The sequence below is a fragment of the Palaemon carinicauda genome, chromosome 5 (assembly GCF_036898095.1).
Source record: "Palaemon carinicauda isolate YSFRI2023 chromosome 5, ASM3689809v2, whole genome shotgun sequence".
Taxonomy (NCBI): domain Eukaryota; kingdom Metazoa; phylum Arthropoda; class Malacostraca; order Decapoda; family Palaemonidae; genus Palaemon; species Palaemon carinicauda.
This window is the reverse complement of record NC_090729.1, coordinates 109,093,175-109,112,512: the sequence shown is the minus strand read 5'-3', so window position 1 is coordinate 109,112,512 and position 19,338 is coordinate 109,093,175. Positions and strand designations below refer to the sequence as shown.

At 33.3% G+C, this 19,338-nt stretch overlaps 1 protein-coding gene across 1 annotated transcript; it reads right to left on the bottom strand.

Annotated features, from left to right (window-relative positions):
• Window positions 1-612: 612 nt before the first annotated feature.
• On the bottom strand, window positions 613-19,066 carry LOC137640505 (uncharacterized). Its single transcript, XM_068373034.1, has 3 exons — window positions 19,013-19,066; window positions 10,686-10,818; window positions 613-2,825 (listed from the first exon to the last, which is right to left on the bottom strand). The coding sequence occupies exons 1-3, from the start codon at window positions 19,060-19,062 to the stop codon at window positions 2,634-2,636; spliced, it is 375 nt and encodes a 124-aa protein (XP_068229135.1). The 5' UTR covers window positions 19,063-19,066; the 3' UTR covers window positions 613-2,633.
• Between the last annotated feature and the right edge of the window lie 272 nt (window positions 19,067-19,338).

Here is a 19,338-nt window from a genome sequence, read left to right as displayed (position 1 = left end):
CCAACTTGATATGTTTTAGCTGATTTTTAAAGAGATTTCACTATTTCAAATTCTGACTAAGTCACCAATAGAAGTGAAAGGGTTAATCTTGTAAGTTGAGGACTCTGTATTGCTTATTTGTTCATGTAATGTAAACTTCATTTAAGACATCTATTGAAAATGTTAAGTTTGTAAATTGTGGACTCTCTATATTGCTTAGTTTTTTCATGTAATGTAAACTTCATTTAAAACTGATCTATATCTTTTTTCTCGTGATATGTAAAATTATAGAATTGAACTAGAGTTCCGATATGCCCATAGAATCTGCCTTAGTGTTTATGAATTTTGTATATTTGATTCTTATATACATTAGGTTTGTACAAATCTTCATTGATATGTGATATGGATATGTATTTCCATCTTAGAGATATGTTGCATTGGTAGGACCCTAGTATTAAGTTATGACGAAATCTTAGAATGAGGAGTAAACGGCTTTTGGAGTTTTTCAAAATCAAATTGCGATATATATATATATATATATATATATATATATATATATATATATATATATATATATATATATATATATATATATATATATATACTTTCTTTGATAGATTCTTAATTTCGAAGTCTTTTTCAATCATAAGTTGTAATTCATGATTAGCAATCAATGATTGACCCAATCTTTCAAGATATTTATTTTACTGTTATATTTACTTGAGTATCTTTTTTGCTGTGTATAATTTCATATTTTGCTTTCATGGAATATCTACTTGGCAGTAATTTTACAGTTTTCCATTCAAAAAATTTACTTTCATGGTCAGTAATTTAATCAATTTATCTTTGGAGTGTGTAGTTTGTCAATTACGTTCAAACATGTGTTTGCATTTAGCAGCTCCAGTAAATGTAGTCTTTCCAAATAGTTATTTACTTCTCACAGGTACAGTTGTCTTCATGAATTTCGGTGCTCACCAAGGCAAGCAATGGAGATATCTGGCAATTACGAAAAGTATCAGGTAGAATCCATGCCTAACAAAAGAGAAGATTTAGCCTAATAATGTTAGGCTAATTAGTAAGCAATATTATTCCATGGATGACTTCTTTTATAGGAAAATAAAGGAAAATAAGGAACAACATAGTCAAGTAGATGTGGCAATATAAGGCTGTTGTGGCTCGTTAGTAACGTCCCTTCCTGGTGATCACCAGACTGGGGTTCGAGTTCCGCTCAAACTCATTAGTTCTTTCAGTCGTTGCAACCTCACCCTTCTTGTAAGTTAAGAAGGGTAGTTTTTTGGGGAACCTATATGTCTACGTGCTGTGTCATCAGCCGTCATTGCCTTGCCCTCCCTGGTCCTAGCTTGGGTGGAGAGTGGGCTTGGACACTGATCGTATGATGTATGATCAGTCTCTTGGGCATTGTCCTGTTTGATGAGGCAGTATCACTGTCTCTTGCCTCTGCCATTCATGAGTGGCTATAAACCTTTAAACCTCCTTAGTATTGCCAAGTTGTTACTGTGCAGTTACGAGATGTCTCTTTTGTACCGAAAATCATGAGGGCAACTTTCCCATTATAAACTGAATATCATCGTCGTGTTCACCTTGAATTCCTTCTGCTTGGATTTATTTCTTAAGGAATATAACTACAGATCTGAAAAAAAAAAAAAATCCTTTCTATTTGTGACTCCGCATTAGAAAATTTCAACTAATTTTGGCTTCCATTCTCGATAATTGCCATTGTTTACATGAATTTGAATTGTGAATATTTAGGGTAGCATTTATTATTATATTTTTTTTTTTTTGTTAAGTTTTGACCGAGATCAGTTTATTGAGGTCCATTATTCTTTATATATACTGTAGACAGATGAAAGAAATTACTTTGCCTATCAAATTGGATAACTAATATTTTCTTGTTATTCATTCCAAATTTTAAAAACTTGGTTACATATATGTAGTAATTGAGTTTCTGCTCTTCGATCTTATCGTAGTTTTGAATGACTTAGCTATTCATTTAGTTATATGGTATTAAATCTTAATGTATTTATCATTCGATTATCGTTTCCTTTACAATCAACGATTAATATAAACTTAATTTCGGTACTTAAATTTCAACGCAGCAATCGTAAGAGACTCGATCGGCCGACGGAAACAACATATTTTATTTAGAGTGTAATTAATAGAAATATTTTTCCAGGAAGGAGTTGCTTCATCAGCATTTATAACTGTGGTACCACGGAAGCCATTTCACGGCTGAGATAGCTGAGAAAGCTATTCCACCTTCAACAGTTTCCTTTGAAACATAGTTTATTGTGTGAAAGATTTATTTCAATGGTATTATTGTTCTTAAACTTCTTGAAGTTTTTCCTTTATTTCCTTTCCTCACTGGGCTATTTTCCCTGTTGGAGCCCTTTGGCCTTAGAGCATCCTGCTTTTCCAACTAGGGTTGTAGCTTACCGAGTAATAAATAATAATAATAATAACCCAGTTACCCGTTTAGAAATTCCTTGAACAATACATTCATTTTTTTTTATTAATGATCACTCCGTCACTCTAGCCCAAAAGAGATCTATTTGACGTATATATAATGGAACTCTTCAATGGTGTCTCATAACAAAGAGTAGAATGATGACGAGGACATATATCCCCTTTTTTTTTTACACCGTCAGGAGTCCCGCCTCTTGTATTCTCGACGTTGGCACCGCGGGCGTTTGCGTCACGCAGTCGTTCTTCTCGTCATACAAGAGCAAGTGACGCGTTTCCTCCACTTCCTCGTTGACCTGACCTCGGCGCCGGAGTGTCGTGCCTACCAACACGGCGATGATCACCACGTAAAACACTACCACGATCTGTCGGGATGAAAAGTGATTGTTAGTTTTTAATTCTTTACAGAAGGTTTTCATTGAGAGCAATTCATATATATATATATATATATATATATATATATATATATATATATATATATATATATATATATATATGTACATATATATATATATATATATATATATATATATATATATATATATATATATATATGTGTGTGTGTGTGTGTGTGTTATGATGATAATAATAATAATAATAATAATAGTAATAATAACAATAATAATAATAATAATAATAATAATGTTGTTACTGTTCTTAAAATATTTAATTTACCTTGTTTCCATTCCTAACTGTGTTATTTTCCCTGTTGGGGCCCATGGGCATATACCATCCTGCTTTACCAACTAGGGTTGTAGCTTAGCAGGTAATAATATATACATATATATATTTATTTATATATATATATATATATATATATATATATATATAATATATGTATTTGTATATATATATATATATATATATATATATATATATATATATATATATATATATATATATATAAATGTAGATAGGACTGAAGCTTTGGGGAACATTAAGGAGGATAGGGACAGGATAGCCATTCTTAAAGGTGGTGGATCGGTTCTAAAATAGGTGGAACAATTTAGATACTTGGGATCTACTATAAGTCAAGAGCAAGGATGTGAGGCTGAAGTTGAAAATAGGTTAAACGTAGCACTGTTAAAAATTTGCGTTAAAAAACGGTAAATGCCTGACGACATTGATTCCAGGATTTTTACCGTTTTAAAAATGGATATATTGACGTAAAAGAGTGATATTACGGTCACCAACCCGTAAAAGATGATAACAGAGTAAGGTAAAAATACGGTCGCCTGTATTCTACTGAAATACGGTTGAGAACAGTATATTTTTACGGAGAGTTTCCGATTTAAGGTTTTTTGTAGCAGTGACCTTGGGCGGAAGTGAAGCGGGGTAGCAGGTGTCATATGTAATGAGAAAATGCTAACCAAGCTAATTATTATTATTATTATTAATTGCTAAGCTACAACCCTAGTTGGAAAAGCAGAATGCTATAAGCCCAGGGGTTCCAACAGGGAAAATAGCCCAGTGAGGAAAGGAAACAAGGAAAAAATAAATACTTCAAGAATAATAAAATAAATATCTCCTATGTAAACTATAGAAACTTTAACAAAACATGAGGAACAGAAACAAGATAGAATAGTGTGCCCGAGTGTACCCTCAAGCAATAGAACTCTAACCCAAGATAGTGGAAGACCATGGTACAGACGGCGTCAATGACCTTAGATGTCAGGATGCCTGAAAACTTTAAATTAATCAATCAACCATGGTACAGAGGCTATGGCAAGATCTTTAGTACAGTAATAAGATCAGTTATAATGCACGGATCGGAAATGTGGGATTTAAGACGAAAAGAGGAAGCAAAGTTTGAGAGAATAGAGATGAAAATGCTGAGATGGATTATGTGAATATCACTGCTTGAAATTCTGGAAAAAAATTAAATAAGATGGTAGGAATAGTAAAGATTACAGCGAGGATAAGCAGGGTTGCCAGTTTGGCATTTCTAAGGCCAAAAAACCTATAATTTGACCTTTTTTAGAATTGGTTGGCCTTTAGTAATATGGAAAAAGGCGGGCCTTAAAATATTATATTTGGCCTTTATCTACTAATGGGTTGGCATTTTAGAACTTCTGTTGATTAGAGGTTGGCCTTTTCTCATTTAGAAAACCTGGCAACCCTGGTGATAAGCAGGATGCTATAAGCCCAAGGGCCCAAATAGGGAAAAATAGCCCAGTGAGGAAATTAAATAAGGAAATAAAAAAGATATATGAGAAGTTATGAACGACTAAAATAAGATATTTTAAAAACAGTATCAACATTAAAACAGAACTTCTATATATAAACTATAAAAAGACTTCTGTCAGCCTGTTCAACATAAAAACATTTACTGCAAGTTTGAACTTTTAAACTTTAGATTATAATGATACATAAAAAAAAATACATTATTGAGTATTTTCTTTTTTCTTACATAAAAACTACAATGTATATATTTTCTTTCTTTTTTCTTGCAGGTTTTTTAATGGATTATTGTGTTCAACAGAAAAAATCTAATTTCAAGCATCCATGTTGGGCTCCATTTTGAAGGGGTAAGTGTGATCCTTCTTTTCGATGATGTTTATAATTTTAAGAGAAATTAAATAGCCATATACGAGTACTTTCTCCTCGGGTAACTTTACAAGACCTTTTATCAATTTTCCAAAATCCCTAAAGTTGACTAATATAGCGTTCGAGGGGTTAACTCTTTATAACATTCTTTTGATTCTTGACTTCTTATGTCGCTTTTCATGATAGTCCTGTTTCGATAGATGCATAAAATTCAACCTAAGTAAGTGAAATTCTTAAAATGTGTATAATTTAAGAAATCAAATGCAAGTAGGATGACACTGATTTATTTTATATCGGTATTAAAAACACCACCATTTCTAGGTCATGGTTTCATTATTCGCGTGAAGGTACACTGTTAAAAATTTGCCGTGAAAAAACGGCAACAAATCTTGAATAAATGTTGCCAGGCATTTACCTTTTTAAAATGGATATATTGACGTAAAAGTTAATAAAACAAAATAGGGGGAAATTACGGTCGCCTGTGTTTTACTAAAATACGGCTGAGACCAGACTATTTTTTACGGGGAATTTCCGGTTAAAATTATGGTTTTTTTTTAAATTAGGGTTTTTTTTAATTTTTTTTTAGATTAGGGTTTTTTTTAACAGTGTAGCGTTACTGTCGCCTTTTGATTCTTAGTTGGTTTTGCGTCATGACGCAGACCTCCAGTTCCGTGTTTATGATTGATCAGATCAGTGATTATTTTTCTTGTCATTCCAAAATTTTGGAATTTTTTCCTTGAGTCCATTCCAGGAGATACCCACAAGGCTTGTAATACTCCAGTTTACTTAAGTCCGGCCATTTTGATACTATTTCAAAATTTATCAATTTTATATTTTCGCCAATACCGGATATGTCAGACATGGGGCAACATTTTATTAGTAATCATTTAGGTTTTTTTTCTTTTTTTTTATTATTAATTGCTACATATTTTGCAGCCAACAAATCGCGCTGACACAAGAATAGTTACAGATTGTTTCGAATTAATTATTTGAACAGAGATATATGTCAACTGTAAGCTGTAGAGCCTTTAAACATACGTCCTGAGACTATACAATAGGCTCCCACGAGACATCTGAAAGACTGTAGATATTAAGGCTTTCAAGAGGAAACTGAAGACTCTCTAGTTCTCTAAGTACTTCGATTGTGTGGATTTGACAATAAACGAGCAATATGCGGTGTGGAATTTTGAATGCTTTCGAACGAACATATAAAATGACTGTGAAGATCCTGTACAAGGTAGGGTTCCCTTAAAGTAAAGTAAAAGTTCATTCAAAAAATACCAACCACATTTTTCTTCGTTAAAGATAGATATAGAAGAGATTATGCACAGTTTCCAAGATTCTATTATTTTTTACAGACGAATTGTTATATACTTGAATAAACCGAAAATATCAGGCAATATAGAATGAAAAGGATGGTCAAATGTCTGCGGTAATTTTTTTTCTTTTTCAAATTTCGAGTCTTGTGTAAGAATATTGTCAGAACATAGGTAGTAGGTTGGCCACCCGTTGAGTTACCAGCGCTAGAGATTATTGGATCCTTTGACTGGCCAGACAGTACTACATTGGATCCATCTCTCTGGTTACGGTTCATTTTCCCTTTGCCTACACATACACTGAAAAGTCTGGCCTATTCTTTACATATTCTCCTCCGTCCACATACACCTGGCAACACGGAGATTAGCAAGCAATTCTTCTTCACACAAGGGTTAACTACTGCACTGCAATTGTTCAGTGGCCACTTTCCTTTTGGTAAGGGTAGAAGAGACTCTTTTGCTTTGGTAAGCAGCTCTTCTTGAAGGACACTCCAAAATCAAACCATTGTTCTCTAAGTCTTGGGTAGTGCCATTGCCTCGGTACCATGGTCTTCCACTATCTTGGGATGGAGTTCTCTTGCTTGAGGGTAAACTCGGGCACACTATTCTATTTTATGTCTCTTCCTCTTGTTTTGTCAAGTTTTTATAGTCTATATAGAAAATATTTATATTAATGTTATCACTGATCTTAGAATATTTTATTTTTCCTTGTTTGCTTTCTTCACTGGGCCATTTTCCCTTTTGGATCCCCTGGGCTTACAGCACCTTGCTTTTCGAACTAGTGTTGTAGCTTAGCAAGCAATAATAATAGTAATAATAATAATAATGATAATAATAATAATGGTAACAATAATTATCTGGCTTAAATATTTTTATAAAATTCCGGTTTTGTGTAACAATACCGTCAAAATGATGGTAATATAAGTGTATTGGTATAGCATAACAAGACTTTATTGACATTTAGCACCTTTCCTATGTACTGCACACGCATGTAGGGGCCAAAATATTACATAGATACCACACACACACACGCACTTACACACACACACACACACACACACACACACACACACACATATATATATATATATATATATATATATATATATATATATATATATATATATATATATATATATATGTACACACACACACACACACACATATATATATATATATATATATATATATATATATATATATATATATATATATGTGTGTGTGTGTATGTATATATATATATATGTAATATATATGTGTGCGTTTGTGTGTATGTATATATATATATATATATATATATATATATATATATATATATATATATATATATATATATGTATGTATGTATGTATATATATATGGATTTTGTTGGAAATGTGAATCACATGAGGAAGTGGTGAAAAATTATCTCATCTTCAAGGCGAAAAACGCAATTTGCATTTCTGGAACTGTTGGCAAACTGTTTTTAAAGTACACATTAACAATGTTGGCAAAGTATTGGGAGTTAATTAACAGTTTTTTCAAAAATATCAGAAACAAAGTTTGTAAACAGTTTTCAAATCGCTCACAAACATTGCTTTGTAAAGACTCCTGGGGGGGGGGCAGGCTTAAAACTTCAAAATGTTGTTGCCAGTAGAGACTTGGTGAGAAAAATGGGAAACAATAGCAGAGATAAGTAGATGGGCACTCAGTGGAGCGTAGACCTCCGCCAGGGCAGCTTATATCTCAACCCTTTTGGACTGATTTTGGACTTTTTACTCGTCCGTGACCTTGACCTTTTGACCTTCACAAATGTAATAATTTCCAGCTCTTTACATAGTAAATTGTGGCAGTAGGGTTGATGACCGGAATTTTACCTTTTGCTTGACCTTAACCTTGGACTCGACCTTGACCTTTGACCTTAACTTGTATTAATTGGATGTGAATTTCCATACACTCAACTGTGAGCCAAGTTTGAAGTCTGTGACAACGATGTCCAAGATCATGGCTGATTACGTGAGTTGGACATTTTGCTTGACCATCACTTTGACCTTTTCTGTTGACCTTCCAGAATTTAATAGTTTCCAGCTCTTTACATAACAGTCTAAAATCCTTGTAAGTTTCATTACTTTACGATTAAAATTGTTACCTTAAGGTTGTTGGCTGGAATTTGACCATTTGCTTGACCTTAACCTTGGACTCGACCTTGACCTTTGGCCTTAACTTGTATTAATTAGCGTGGATTTTCATACACTCAAATGTGAGTCAAGTTTGAAGTCTCTGTGACAACGATGTTCAAAATTATGACTTATTACGTGAATTGAAAATTTTTCTTGACCATGACCTTGGCCTTTGACTTCCCATAATGTAATAATTTCCAGCTCTTTACATAACAGTCTAAAATCCCTGCAAGTTTCATTACTTTATGATCAAAATTGTGACCTTATGGTTGATGGCCGGAATTTGACCATTTGCTTGACCTTGACCTTGGATTCGACCTTGACCTTCGACCTTAACATGTATTAATAGGCGTAGATTTTCATACACTCAAATATGAACCAAGTTTGATGTCCCTGTGACAACGATGTCCAAACTAATGGCTGATTACGTGATACGGACATTTTTCTTGACCGTGACCTAGACCTTTGGCATTGACCTTCCAAAAGATCATCATTTCCAGCTTTTTTCATAACAGTTAATCCCTGCAAGTTTCATTACTTTACGATTATAATTGTGGCAAGGAAGGTGTTCACAAACAAACCAACACACAAACAAAGGTAAAACATAACCTCCTTCCAACTTTGTTGACGTAGACAAAAAGGGATAACAGTATCCTCGAAGAAGCAGGGTTACTGGATTCCAATTTAGATATTTTGACAACAAAAGCTGGGAGAGGGATAAGTTAAAGGGAAGTTATACATATTCGAGAAGGTATATTGGTAGCCACTGTTTTAAATGAAAAAAAAAAAAAAAAAAAAAAACATGAAAAGTCGGGGAAAGCACAAACTAAACTTTAAGTATCAGAAGTTTTTATATTTTATGTATGAAAGAATTATTTTAATGCTGTTATTATTCTTAAACTTCTCTTGTAGTACATTTCCTTAATCCTTTCCTCGCTGAGGTATTTCCTGTTGGGACTCTTGGGTTTATAGCATCCTGCTTTTCCAACTTGGGTAGTACCTTAGCAAGTAATAATAATAATAATAATAATAATAATAATAATAATAATAATAATAATAATAATAATAATGCCAAAGAGTGGCAGATAAGTAGGAATACTCTTATAATGAATATATAGAAGGACTGGAGCTAATAGGTATACCTGTATAAAGAAAACTATGGAATTACCCTATATCAGGGTTATGGAGCATGTGTTATCTTTTCTTTTTTTTTTGTTCTTCACATCATTGAATAAAAGGTGAGAAGTCTGTTGCGTCCAGAATTAATGTGAATACAATAACGTTTATTAAAACCGCCATCAGAAGGACTTACTACATGTGGTGAAAACACATTAATTGATATGCTAATATTTACCTCGGCCAACGAAGTTGGAAGGAGGTTATTTTTTACACCCTGTTTGTGTGTTTTTGTTTATGAACAGCTTCCTGGCCACAATTTTAATCGTAGGTTAATGAAACTTGGAGGGATTAACTACTATGTAAAAAGCTGGAAATTATTAACTTTTGGAAGGTCAACGTCGAAGGTCAAGGTCACAGTCAAGCAAAATGACCAATTCATGTAATGAGCCATAAGTTTTGAACATCGTTATCACAGAGTTCAAACTCTGTTCATATTTGAGAATATGAAAATCCTAGCCAATTAATTAATGTTAAGGTTAAAGGTCAAGGTCGAGAAATAAGTTGCCGCGGCGGAGGTCTGCACTCTACTGAGTGCCCATATATAGTAATTTTTTTTAGTGAAGCAGATTTCCACCGACTCGCAGGGGTGCCCTTTTAGCTCGGAAGAGTTTCCTAAGAGCTGATTGGTCCGAAATATTTTTGTCCGAATACTTCCGACCAATCAGGTATTAGTAAACTTTTCCGAGCTAGAAAGGCACCCCTGCGAGTTTGTGCAAATCTGCCTCACTAAAAAAAATGGACTACACTGTTAAAAATTTAAATTTAAAAAAAAATGGTAGATGAATGTCAACATTTATTCCAGGATTTTTACCGTTTTAAAAACGGATATAATGACGAAAATGAATGAAATTACGGTCACCAACCCATAAAATAGTAATAAGTAAGGTAAAAGTACGGTTGCCTGTACTTTACTGAAATACGGTTGAGAACAGTAAGTATATTTTTACGGAGAATTTCCGATTAAAATCACGGTTTTTTCTAAAGTGTACAGTATATAATGGTTCGAGAAATAACCAATACTTACGGAAACATAGATGATGGCCGAAGTGCTCTGGTCAGGTGGACTGTGGTGAGGATTGTGATGGTGAGTTTCCGAGTGAACCAAAGCTGCCTCGTAAACGGCTGGGAGCAATCCTTCAACACATTCGCCTCCAGGGCTGGAATTAGAACGGATTCGGTTTAGTGAAGTACATTTCAAAATCTGTATTAAAAAAAAAAAAAAAAAAAAATTGGAACATATATGGAAGATTTATTTCGATGCTGTTACTGTTTTTTAAATATTGTATTTTAATTGTTAATTACTTTTCTTGTAGTTTATTTATTGCCTTGTTTCCTTTCCTCACTGGGCTACTTTCCCTGTTAGAGCCCTTGGGCTTGCAGCATCCTACCTTTCCAACTAGGGTTGTAGCTTAACAAGAAATAATGATAATAATAATAAAAATGATAATAATTACTATATTAAGGATGAAAGATAAATGAAAGATTCATTTTAATGTTGTTGCTGATCTTAAAATATTTTATTTTAGTTGTTATTTACTTCTATTGTAGTATATTTATTTTCTTATTTCCTTTCCTCAGTGGGCTATTTTCCCTTTTGGAGCCCTTGAGCTTATAGCACCTTGCTTTTCCAACTAGTCGTGTAGCCGAGCAAGCAATAATAATAATGATAGTAACAATAACTGAATTAAGGATGAAAGACATATAAAAGATTTATTTTAATGTTGTTACTGCTCTTGAAATATTTTATTTTAATGGTTAATTACTTCTGTAGTTTATTTATGTCCTTGTATCCTTTCCTCGCTGGGCTACTTTCGTTGTTGGAGCCTTTGGGCTTATAGCATCTTGCTTTTCCAACTAGGGTTGTATCTTAGCAAGCAATAATAATAATACAAATATTAATGATGATGATAATAATAATAATAATAATAATAATAATAATAATAATAATAATAATAATAATAACTAAAAGAAGGATGAAAGATATTGGATAGATTTACTTTAATACTGTCACTGTTCTTGAAATATTTGGCTTGTAGTATCCTGCTTTTCCAATTAGGGTTGTAGCTTAGCAAGTGAAAACGATAACTGAATAAAGGATGAAAAATATATGAAAGATGTATTTTAATGTTGTTACTGTTCTTAAAATATATCATTTTAATTTTAATTACTTGAATTTTATGTATGTCCTTGCTTCCTTACCTCACCTGTTGATTTTCTCTTTTGGAGCCCTTTGGGTTATAGCATCTTGCTTTTCCAACTAGGGTTGTAGCTTAGCAAGTCATATCAATTACAGAAAATTGATATTACGAGTTTTCTTGTATACAGGAAGGGTCGATTAGTGCGCATTCATCATATCAAGGTAGCGTAATTGGAGTTAAGGTTCTTAGTATCTGCGTAGCAAGTAGCCAGTCTCCTCCTCCCCCTCCCCCCCCTAACCCCCTCCCCCTAGCCCCCCCCCCCCCTCCCCCTTGACTGCGCTCTAGAATATCTTCTCTATCATTGGCTACAGAGCTCAAAAGTTGTCGGCAATATGCAAAACACTAAAATCTTATTATCAAATGACTTATTGCTTTAAATTTATAGTTTATTGGACTCTATTTTAATTTCAAGTCATAATTCTAGCTTTAGAACACCTCCTGGAAGCTAGAATCACTGCCAGATCATTACTCAGACAGTTTTCTCCTCTGACTTGCTGAAAAAATGTGGTGTAGCGTCGTTTTAATTCTAAAGAAATTCTGGCCTTCAATGTAGTGACATCAATGGAGGTTTGAAAATAAATGAAAGAATCACTAACTCCTCTTACTATAGTAGGAGAAAAGTGAAGTCTCACCTTTACCAGAATACCTTTGATCGTGAAAGTGGAGAAATATCCCTGGGTTTTGCGTAAAGAATTGAATATGCAATGGAAACGGAGGAATGAATCCAGCATTTAATGGAAGAGGATTTTATGAGATTGAGGCTCAGTAAAAGATGAGAGATATTTTTTAGATTTCTCTGTATGATGGTATTTCAGATATAAATCCGATCTATAGAGCTTGCCTTGGTTAGTGTTATTGTGTTAAAAAAGATTAAAGTTGAAACTAAATCTGGTGTGAAAATGTGGGAAGAAACGATGTTGTGATGGCCTCTGTAGTAGCGTCCCTGACAGTGCCTGGGGTTCGAGTCCCGCTCAAACTCGTTAGTTCCTTTGGTCACTGTAACCTCACAATCCTTGTGAGCTTACAGCGGGGTTTGGGGGAGCCTACAGGTCTACCTGTTGAGTCATCAGCAGCCATTGTTTGTCCTTCCTTGGTCCTAGCGAAGGTGGAGATGGGGCTTGGACGCTGATCATACGAATGTATGGTCAGTCTTTAGGACAGTGTACTGCTTGATAAGGCAATGTCACTATCCTTTGACTCGGCCATTCATGAGTGGCCTTCAAACCTTTAAACCTTTATGCTTGATTGAGGTTGTTACAAATCTCTAGGTATTTATATTGCAAGAGAAATATCAGAGGGTGTAGTATAAATATAATAGGTTTATATTCGAGATCATTTTGATTAATAAAAACTTGAACAAAGAGTAAAGTATTAGCATAAAATGTCTGGAATTATGTAAGAATTTCTTTAATAACAAAATATTAGATATGCTGCATGCCAGTGTGTTGGTGTTGCTTATTTTATATGAATGTAAGGGCATTTTTTGAATAATTAAAATAATTCCTGACAACGTAATCAGAGAGAGAGAGAGAGAGAGAGAGAGAGAGAGAGAGAGAGAGAGAGAGACCTTATTATTATTTCTTGGTAAGCTATAATCCTAGTTGGAAAAGCAGGCTGTTATAAGCCCAGGGGCTCCAACAGGGAAAATAGCCCAATGAGGAAAGGAAACAAAGAAAAATAAAATATTTTAAGAAGAGTAACAACTCTGAAAGGAATATATCCTATATAAAGCATGAAAACTTCAACAAAACAAGAGGAAGAGAAATGAGATAGAATAGTGTGCCCGAGTGTACCCTCAAGCAAGAGAACTCTAACCCAAGACAGTGGAAGACCATGGTCTCTTTATGTAACCTATTAGTTTTTGTTTAGAGAGAGAGAGAGAGAGAGAGAGAGAGAGAGAGAGAGAGAGAGAGACCTTATTATTATTTCTTGGTAAGCTATAATCCTAGTTGGAAAAGCAGGCTGTTATAAGCCCAGGGGCTCCAACAGGGAAAATAGCCCAATGAGGAAAGGAAACAAAGAAAAATAAAATATTTTAAGAAGAGTAACAACTCTGAAAGGAATATCTCCTATATAAAGCATGAAAACTTCAACAAAACAAGAGGAAGAGAAATGAGATAGAATAGTGTGCCCGAGTGTACCCTCAAGCAAGAGAACTCTAACCCAAGACAGTGGAAGACCATGGTCTCTTTATGTAACCTATTAGTTTTTGTTTAGAGAGAGAGAGAGAGAGAGAGAGAGAGAGAGAGAGAGAGAGAGAGATCCATAAACCTTCAAGGAATCAATGGACCAACTTCTTGAACGACGAATGGTTCGGTTCATCTTTCCGAAGTTAAATGAAGACGTATCACTTTGTTGCACAACTGTTCAAAGAAAGTCAATAAGAGCTGCCGGTCGCGTTGCCAACCCCCCCCCCCCCCAAAAAAAAAAAATAAAAGGAAAATCAATTAGAAACTGTTTCTCGTGTTGATAGCGAAGGAGAAAAGTCCGCCGAACAAATTCTCCTATCAGGGTTTAAACTTTCAAGGTAATTACCTTAGTTTGAGGTAATTTTCATGGTTTCAAGGTAATTCTAAGGTAATTTTTGGTTTTACTAGCTTAGAATTTAAGGAAATTGGAAAAACTTTTAAGGTAATCTAAGGTAAAAAAGCAGCCTTCAAGTGAGAAATAGAGGCGCTCGTTATTTTGCCTTAACTTCTCGGAAATCTGGGGGAAATGAGGAATTCAGATGAGCAAGAAATCAAATGATAACGACAAGAGCGATGAGATAAATCAAGTGAAATGGAAAAGGAGAAAACGAAAAGACTTAAAAGGCAGGGTAAATGAGGTCAGTGTCTAGAGACTTGATGAACTGTTTATCTGGCAAAAGACTTCATTGATTGATTGATAGGTTTCTTTATTATTATTATTATTATTATTATTATTATTATTATTATTATTATTTTTATTATTATTATTATCATTGTTATTATCATTATTATTATTATTATTATTATTATTATTATTATCGTTATCATTATTATTATAATTATTATTATTATTATTTTTATTATTATTATTATTATTATTATTTTATAGTTAAGCTACAAGCCTAGTTAGAAAAGCAAGATGCTTTAAGCCCGAGATCTCCAGCAGGGAAATATACCCCAATGAGGAAAGGAGTTAAATAAACGATATAAGTAATGAACAATTAAAATAAATATTTTAATAACATTAACAACATTAAAACAGATATTTATTCTGCCTTAACAACACTCACGGTTATTAAAGCTAACTTACCTTAGGGAAAGGAGGGGTGGAACGGTTGTGAAATAAATTTGTCTTGAGAAAATACAAAAATATATTTTAAAAAATGATAGTGAAAAAAAGTACATTTTTTTACGAAAACAACTTTCTAATGAAACTTACTGGAAATGATAAAACTGATTACGTTGATTTATCCGCATTAGGTAATATTTTCATAGGTTTGATATAAGAGATAATTAAAGTAATTCTTGACAATGTAATCAGAGAGAGAGAGAGAGAGAGAGAGAGAGAGAGAGAGAGAGAGGGTGGGGGGGGGGGGCGATAAGGAGGCAAACTAACCAGAAAGTTTTATGGCGTAAAGTTAATTTTTTTCCAAAATATGTCATGTAATATTGCTCAACAGTAGTTGCAGGCATTGCAAATATTCTGTCAATCAATTTTGATGTTATAAATTTATAGGCTGGATCAGTCTTTGTACGACTGTGTTTGTGCGCAATATTTTCAATTGTCAATTGAAAAGTAACTGATTTTTTCCTCAAATTTCTGTCATAAAAGAAAGGATTATTTTTATCACTTTGAAATTTGTCCGCTTTGAAAAGCGAGTGATATAATATCAGTAGATAACATTAATAATATTATTTTTATTATAATAAGTAGTAGGTTGGTCAGGGTGCCAACCACCCGTTGATATACTACCGCTAGAGAATTATTGGGTCCTTTGATTGGCCAGACATTACTGCATAGGATTATTTCCCCTGGTTACGGTTCATTTTCCTTTTTCCATCACATACACCGAATAGTCTGGCCTATTCTCTGTCCTCATACAACTGGCAACACTGAGATTGTCAAATAATTCTTCAAAGGTTAACTACTGCAATGTAATTGTTCAGTGGCTACCTTCCTTTTGGTAAGGGTAGAAGAGACTCTTTAGCTATGGTAAGCAGCTCTTCTAGGAGAAGGGCACTCCAAAATCAAACCATTGTTATCTGGTCTTGGACAGTGCCATAGCATCTGGACCATGGTCTTTCACTATCCTGGGGTAGAGTTTTCTTGCTTGAGGGGACACTTGGGCACACTATTTTATCTTATTTCTCTTCGTCTTGAGTTTTAGATTTTTATAGTATATATATGAAAGATTCATTTTAATGCTGTTACTGTTCTTTAGATATTTTATTTTAATTGTTAATTACTTCTCATGTAGTTTCCTTATTTCCTTTCCTCATGTAGTTTCCTTATTTCCTTTCCTCCCTGTGCTAATTCCTTGTTGTAGCCCTCTGGCTTATAGCATACTGCATTTCCAACAGGGGCTGTTGCTTACCAAGTAATAGTAATAATAATAATTGCGTTCAAAATAAAGAGAAAACCTCTAGTGATAAAAAAAATTAGTAAATTGCTTCAAATGACTTCTATTGTTTTCCTTCTTTACGATTCGACTTTCCAAGAAAAAAAGTGTTTTTTCTTTTATTCATAAAGAATAAGGAAAAGAGGGAGCTGAAAATAATAAACACAGAGAGACTTTTCTTCACCACGACTCGAATTTCCCTCCTAGAAAAAATCTTTTATTATCTAAAAAGAATGAAGAAAAAAAAAAATAAACGCAGAGAGACTTTTCTTCATTGCGATTTGAATTACCAAAAAAAGTTTTATTTTGGTATATGTATAAAAAAATTTAGACCTGAAAAAAAATGAAGACTTTTCTTCATTACGATTCGAATTTCGAAAAAAGTTTTATTTCCCGATATCCATAAAGAAAAAAAATATGAACTTAAAAATAAACAGAGACTTTTCTTCATAACCATTCGAATTTCCAAAGAAAAAAGTTTTATTCTCCCATATCCATAAAAAAAATATGGACCTAAAACAATGAAAACAAACTTTTCTTCTTTTCGATTCGAATTTCAAAAAAAAAAAAAAAAGTTTTATTTTCCCATATCTATAAAAGTAAAAAATATGGACTTGAAAATATTAATCACACAGACTCTTCTAAACGACAGTGGCGGTCTCTTGCGGGAATGTCAGGAAACATACTTAGTGATGAGGTAACTTTTAACCTCCTGGCTTGAAGGCTTTCGAATGCTCGAAACATTGAATAAATAAGTTGTATCTTGAATGATGATGTTGATGGTCTGATTGGGGGGAGTTTGTTGGCTTCTAGTTAAGAATTTCTTGGAATGTAGCCCCGAGGCCGATATAGTTAGTTCCAAACTTTGGAATTCTCTCTGGAATGAACTTTATTCCTGAAAGACACATTATGAAGTTGGAGATCTCGGCGGGATTCTTATGAAAATGGCCGTAACGTAACGAGAGAGAGAGAGAGAGAGAGAGAGAGAGAGAGAGAGAGAGAGAGAAGGGGGTAAGTAATGGTTACATGCTTTTTTTGACGAGAGAGCGAAATTGGAAAAGAACACACACATATACTGTAAATATATATATATATATATATATATATATAGAGAGAGAGAGAGAGAGAGAGAGAGAGGGGAGAGAGAGAGAGAGAGAGAGAGGGGGGGATAAATTATGTGTATTTGTGTTTAAATATATATATATATATATATATGTGTGTGTGTGTATATATATATATATATATATATATTTATATATATATATATATATATATACACGAAATTTTCCCTGAATATAGGTTATCCCATTAAGCGTTTGATGTTTTGTTGTTTGATAATTACGAATCATCAGATTTTTGCGATACTCATCCTCGATGAAAACTGAGTTTCCATTTAAGTGTTTCTGACTCTGTTACCATTATGACTTTTTAATGAGTAAGTTGATTCTCTCCTTAGAAAGTATAATTGTAAATGATATATTCCAGGCTTCCATGTTCTCCAACATACCACTATTCTTTTAACTTTGCAAATACAAGACATAATTTTATCAATATGTTTTCAATCTTCTGTTTTGAAGAATGTCACTATTTTCTTGAACCTTGTAAATTCAAGACGATTTTATTAATTTGTTTTATGGGGAAAAAACAACTTAATTGAAAGAATGGTTTCGATAAGCTGCTTATATATTTAAAGTTGAAATTATACAGAGAAGTGACTGAATGAAGGAATGAATGATCGAATTACCATTTCTTATAATTTTTTTTATATAATTTTGCCTTTGTTTCCTCTTCCAAGTTGAGATAAGATAAGGATGTATTTAAGAGTAATTTATAAATAAAAGTGTGATAGAATTAATTATATTAGAGAAAAGATGTAACTATCACAAACGATATCAGTTGCTGACCCTTTGTAATCAATACAATGAACACAATGGAAAATATTAGATATTAATTGAGGATAGATAATATACAATATATATAATATCTTTTGTGTCAAGTTTCAGAGATTAACACAGTTTACTGCACAAGTAATTAAGTTTTTTTTTTGTCTCTTAATTATCAAATAGGGAATTAGTATAAAGTTAATAGTATCAGTTGAGAATTCTCGAGTCTGTGCATCTTATGTAATTCAAAAATAATCGAGAATATTAAACGGATGTTACTACTGTAGTTATCGTAAATTTTATTACTACTACTAGCATTGATGCTCCTACTGCTCTTAGTACTATTACTGCTACTGGTACTGATGCTCCTGCTGCTCTTAGTACTATTAATACTACTAGTACCGAGTCTCTTACTGTTCTTAGTACTATTACTACTACTAATACCGCTGCTCCTGCTGCTCTTAGTACTATTACTACTACTAGTACCGCTGCTCCTGCTACTCTTAGTACTATTACTACTACTAGCACCGATGCTCCTGCTGCTCTTAGTACTATTACTACTACTAGCACCGATGCTCCTGCTGCTTTTAGTACTATTACTACTACTAGTACTGACCTAGTACTTATGCTCTTGCTTCTGTTAGTACTTATATAAATGGATATCTACTTATAAGTTACTTACCGTATGTGAATACAAGGTTGCTTGCCGTGGGACGTGGCGTTTAATCTCATTGTAGTATCTGGAAGGGAAAGAAAGATTTCATTAGTAAGTTACTTTGTGTATTTTTTCATAAAAAGATTCGTAAATTCTGTTGGTAGTATTCATATTATATAAGCAAGTGTGTCTGTGTGTGTGTTTTTTGTGCCTCTGCATTGGCTATATATATATATATATATATATATATGATTGTGCGTGTGTGTGTGCGCGTATGTGTGTATATATATGTGAGTGTTATTATTTCACTGTTCTAGAGTTCCTCAAAAGAGAATTTGCGGTGAAAAAGGACA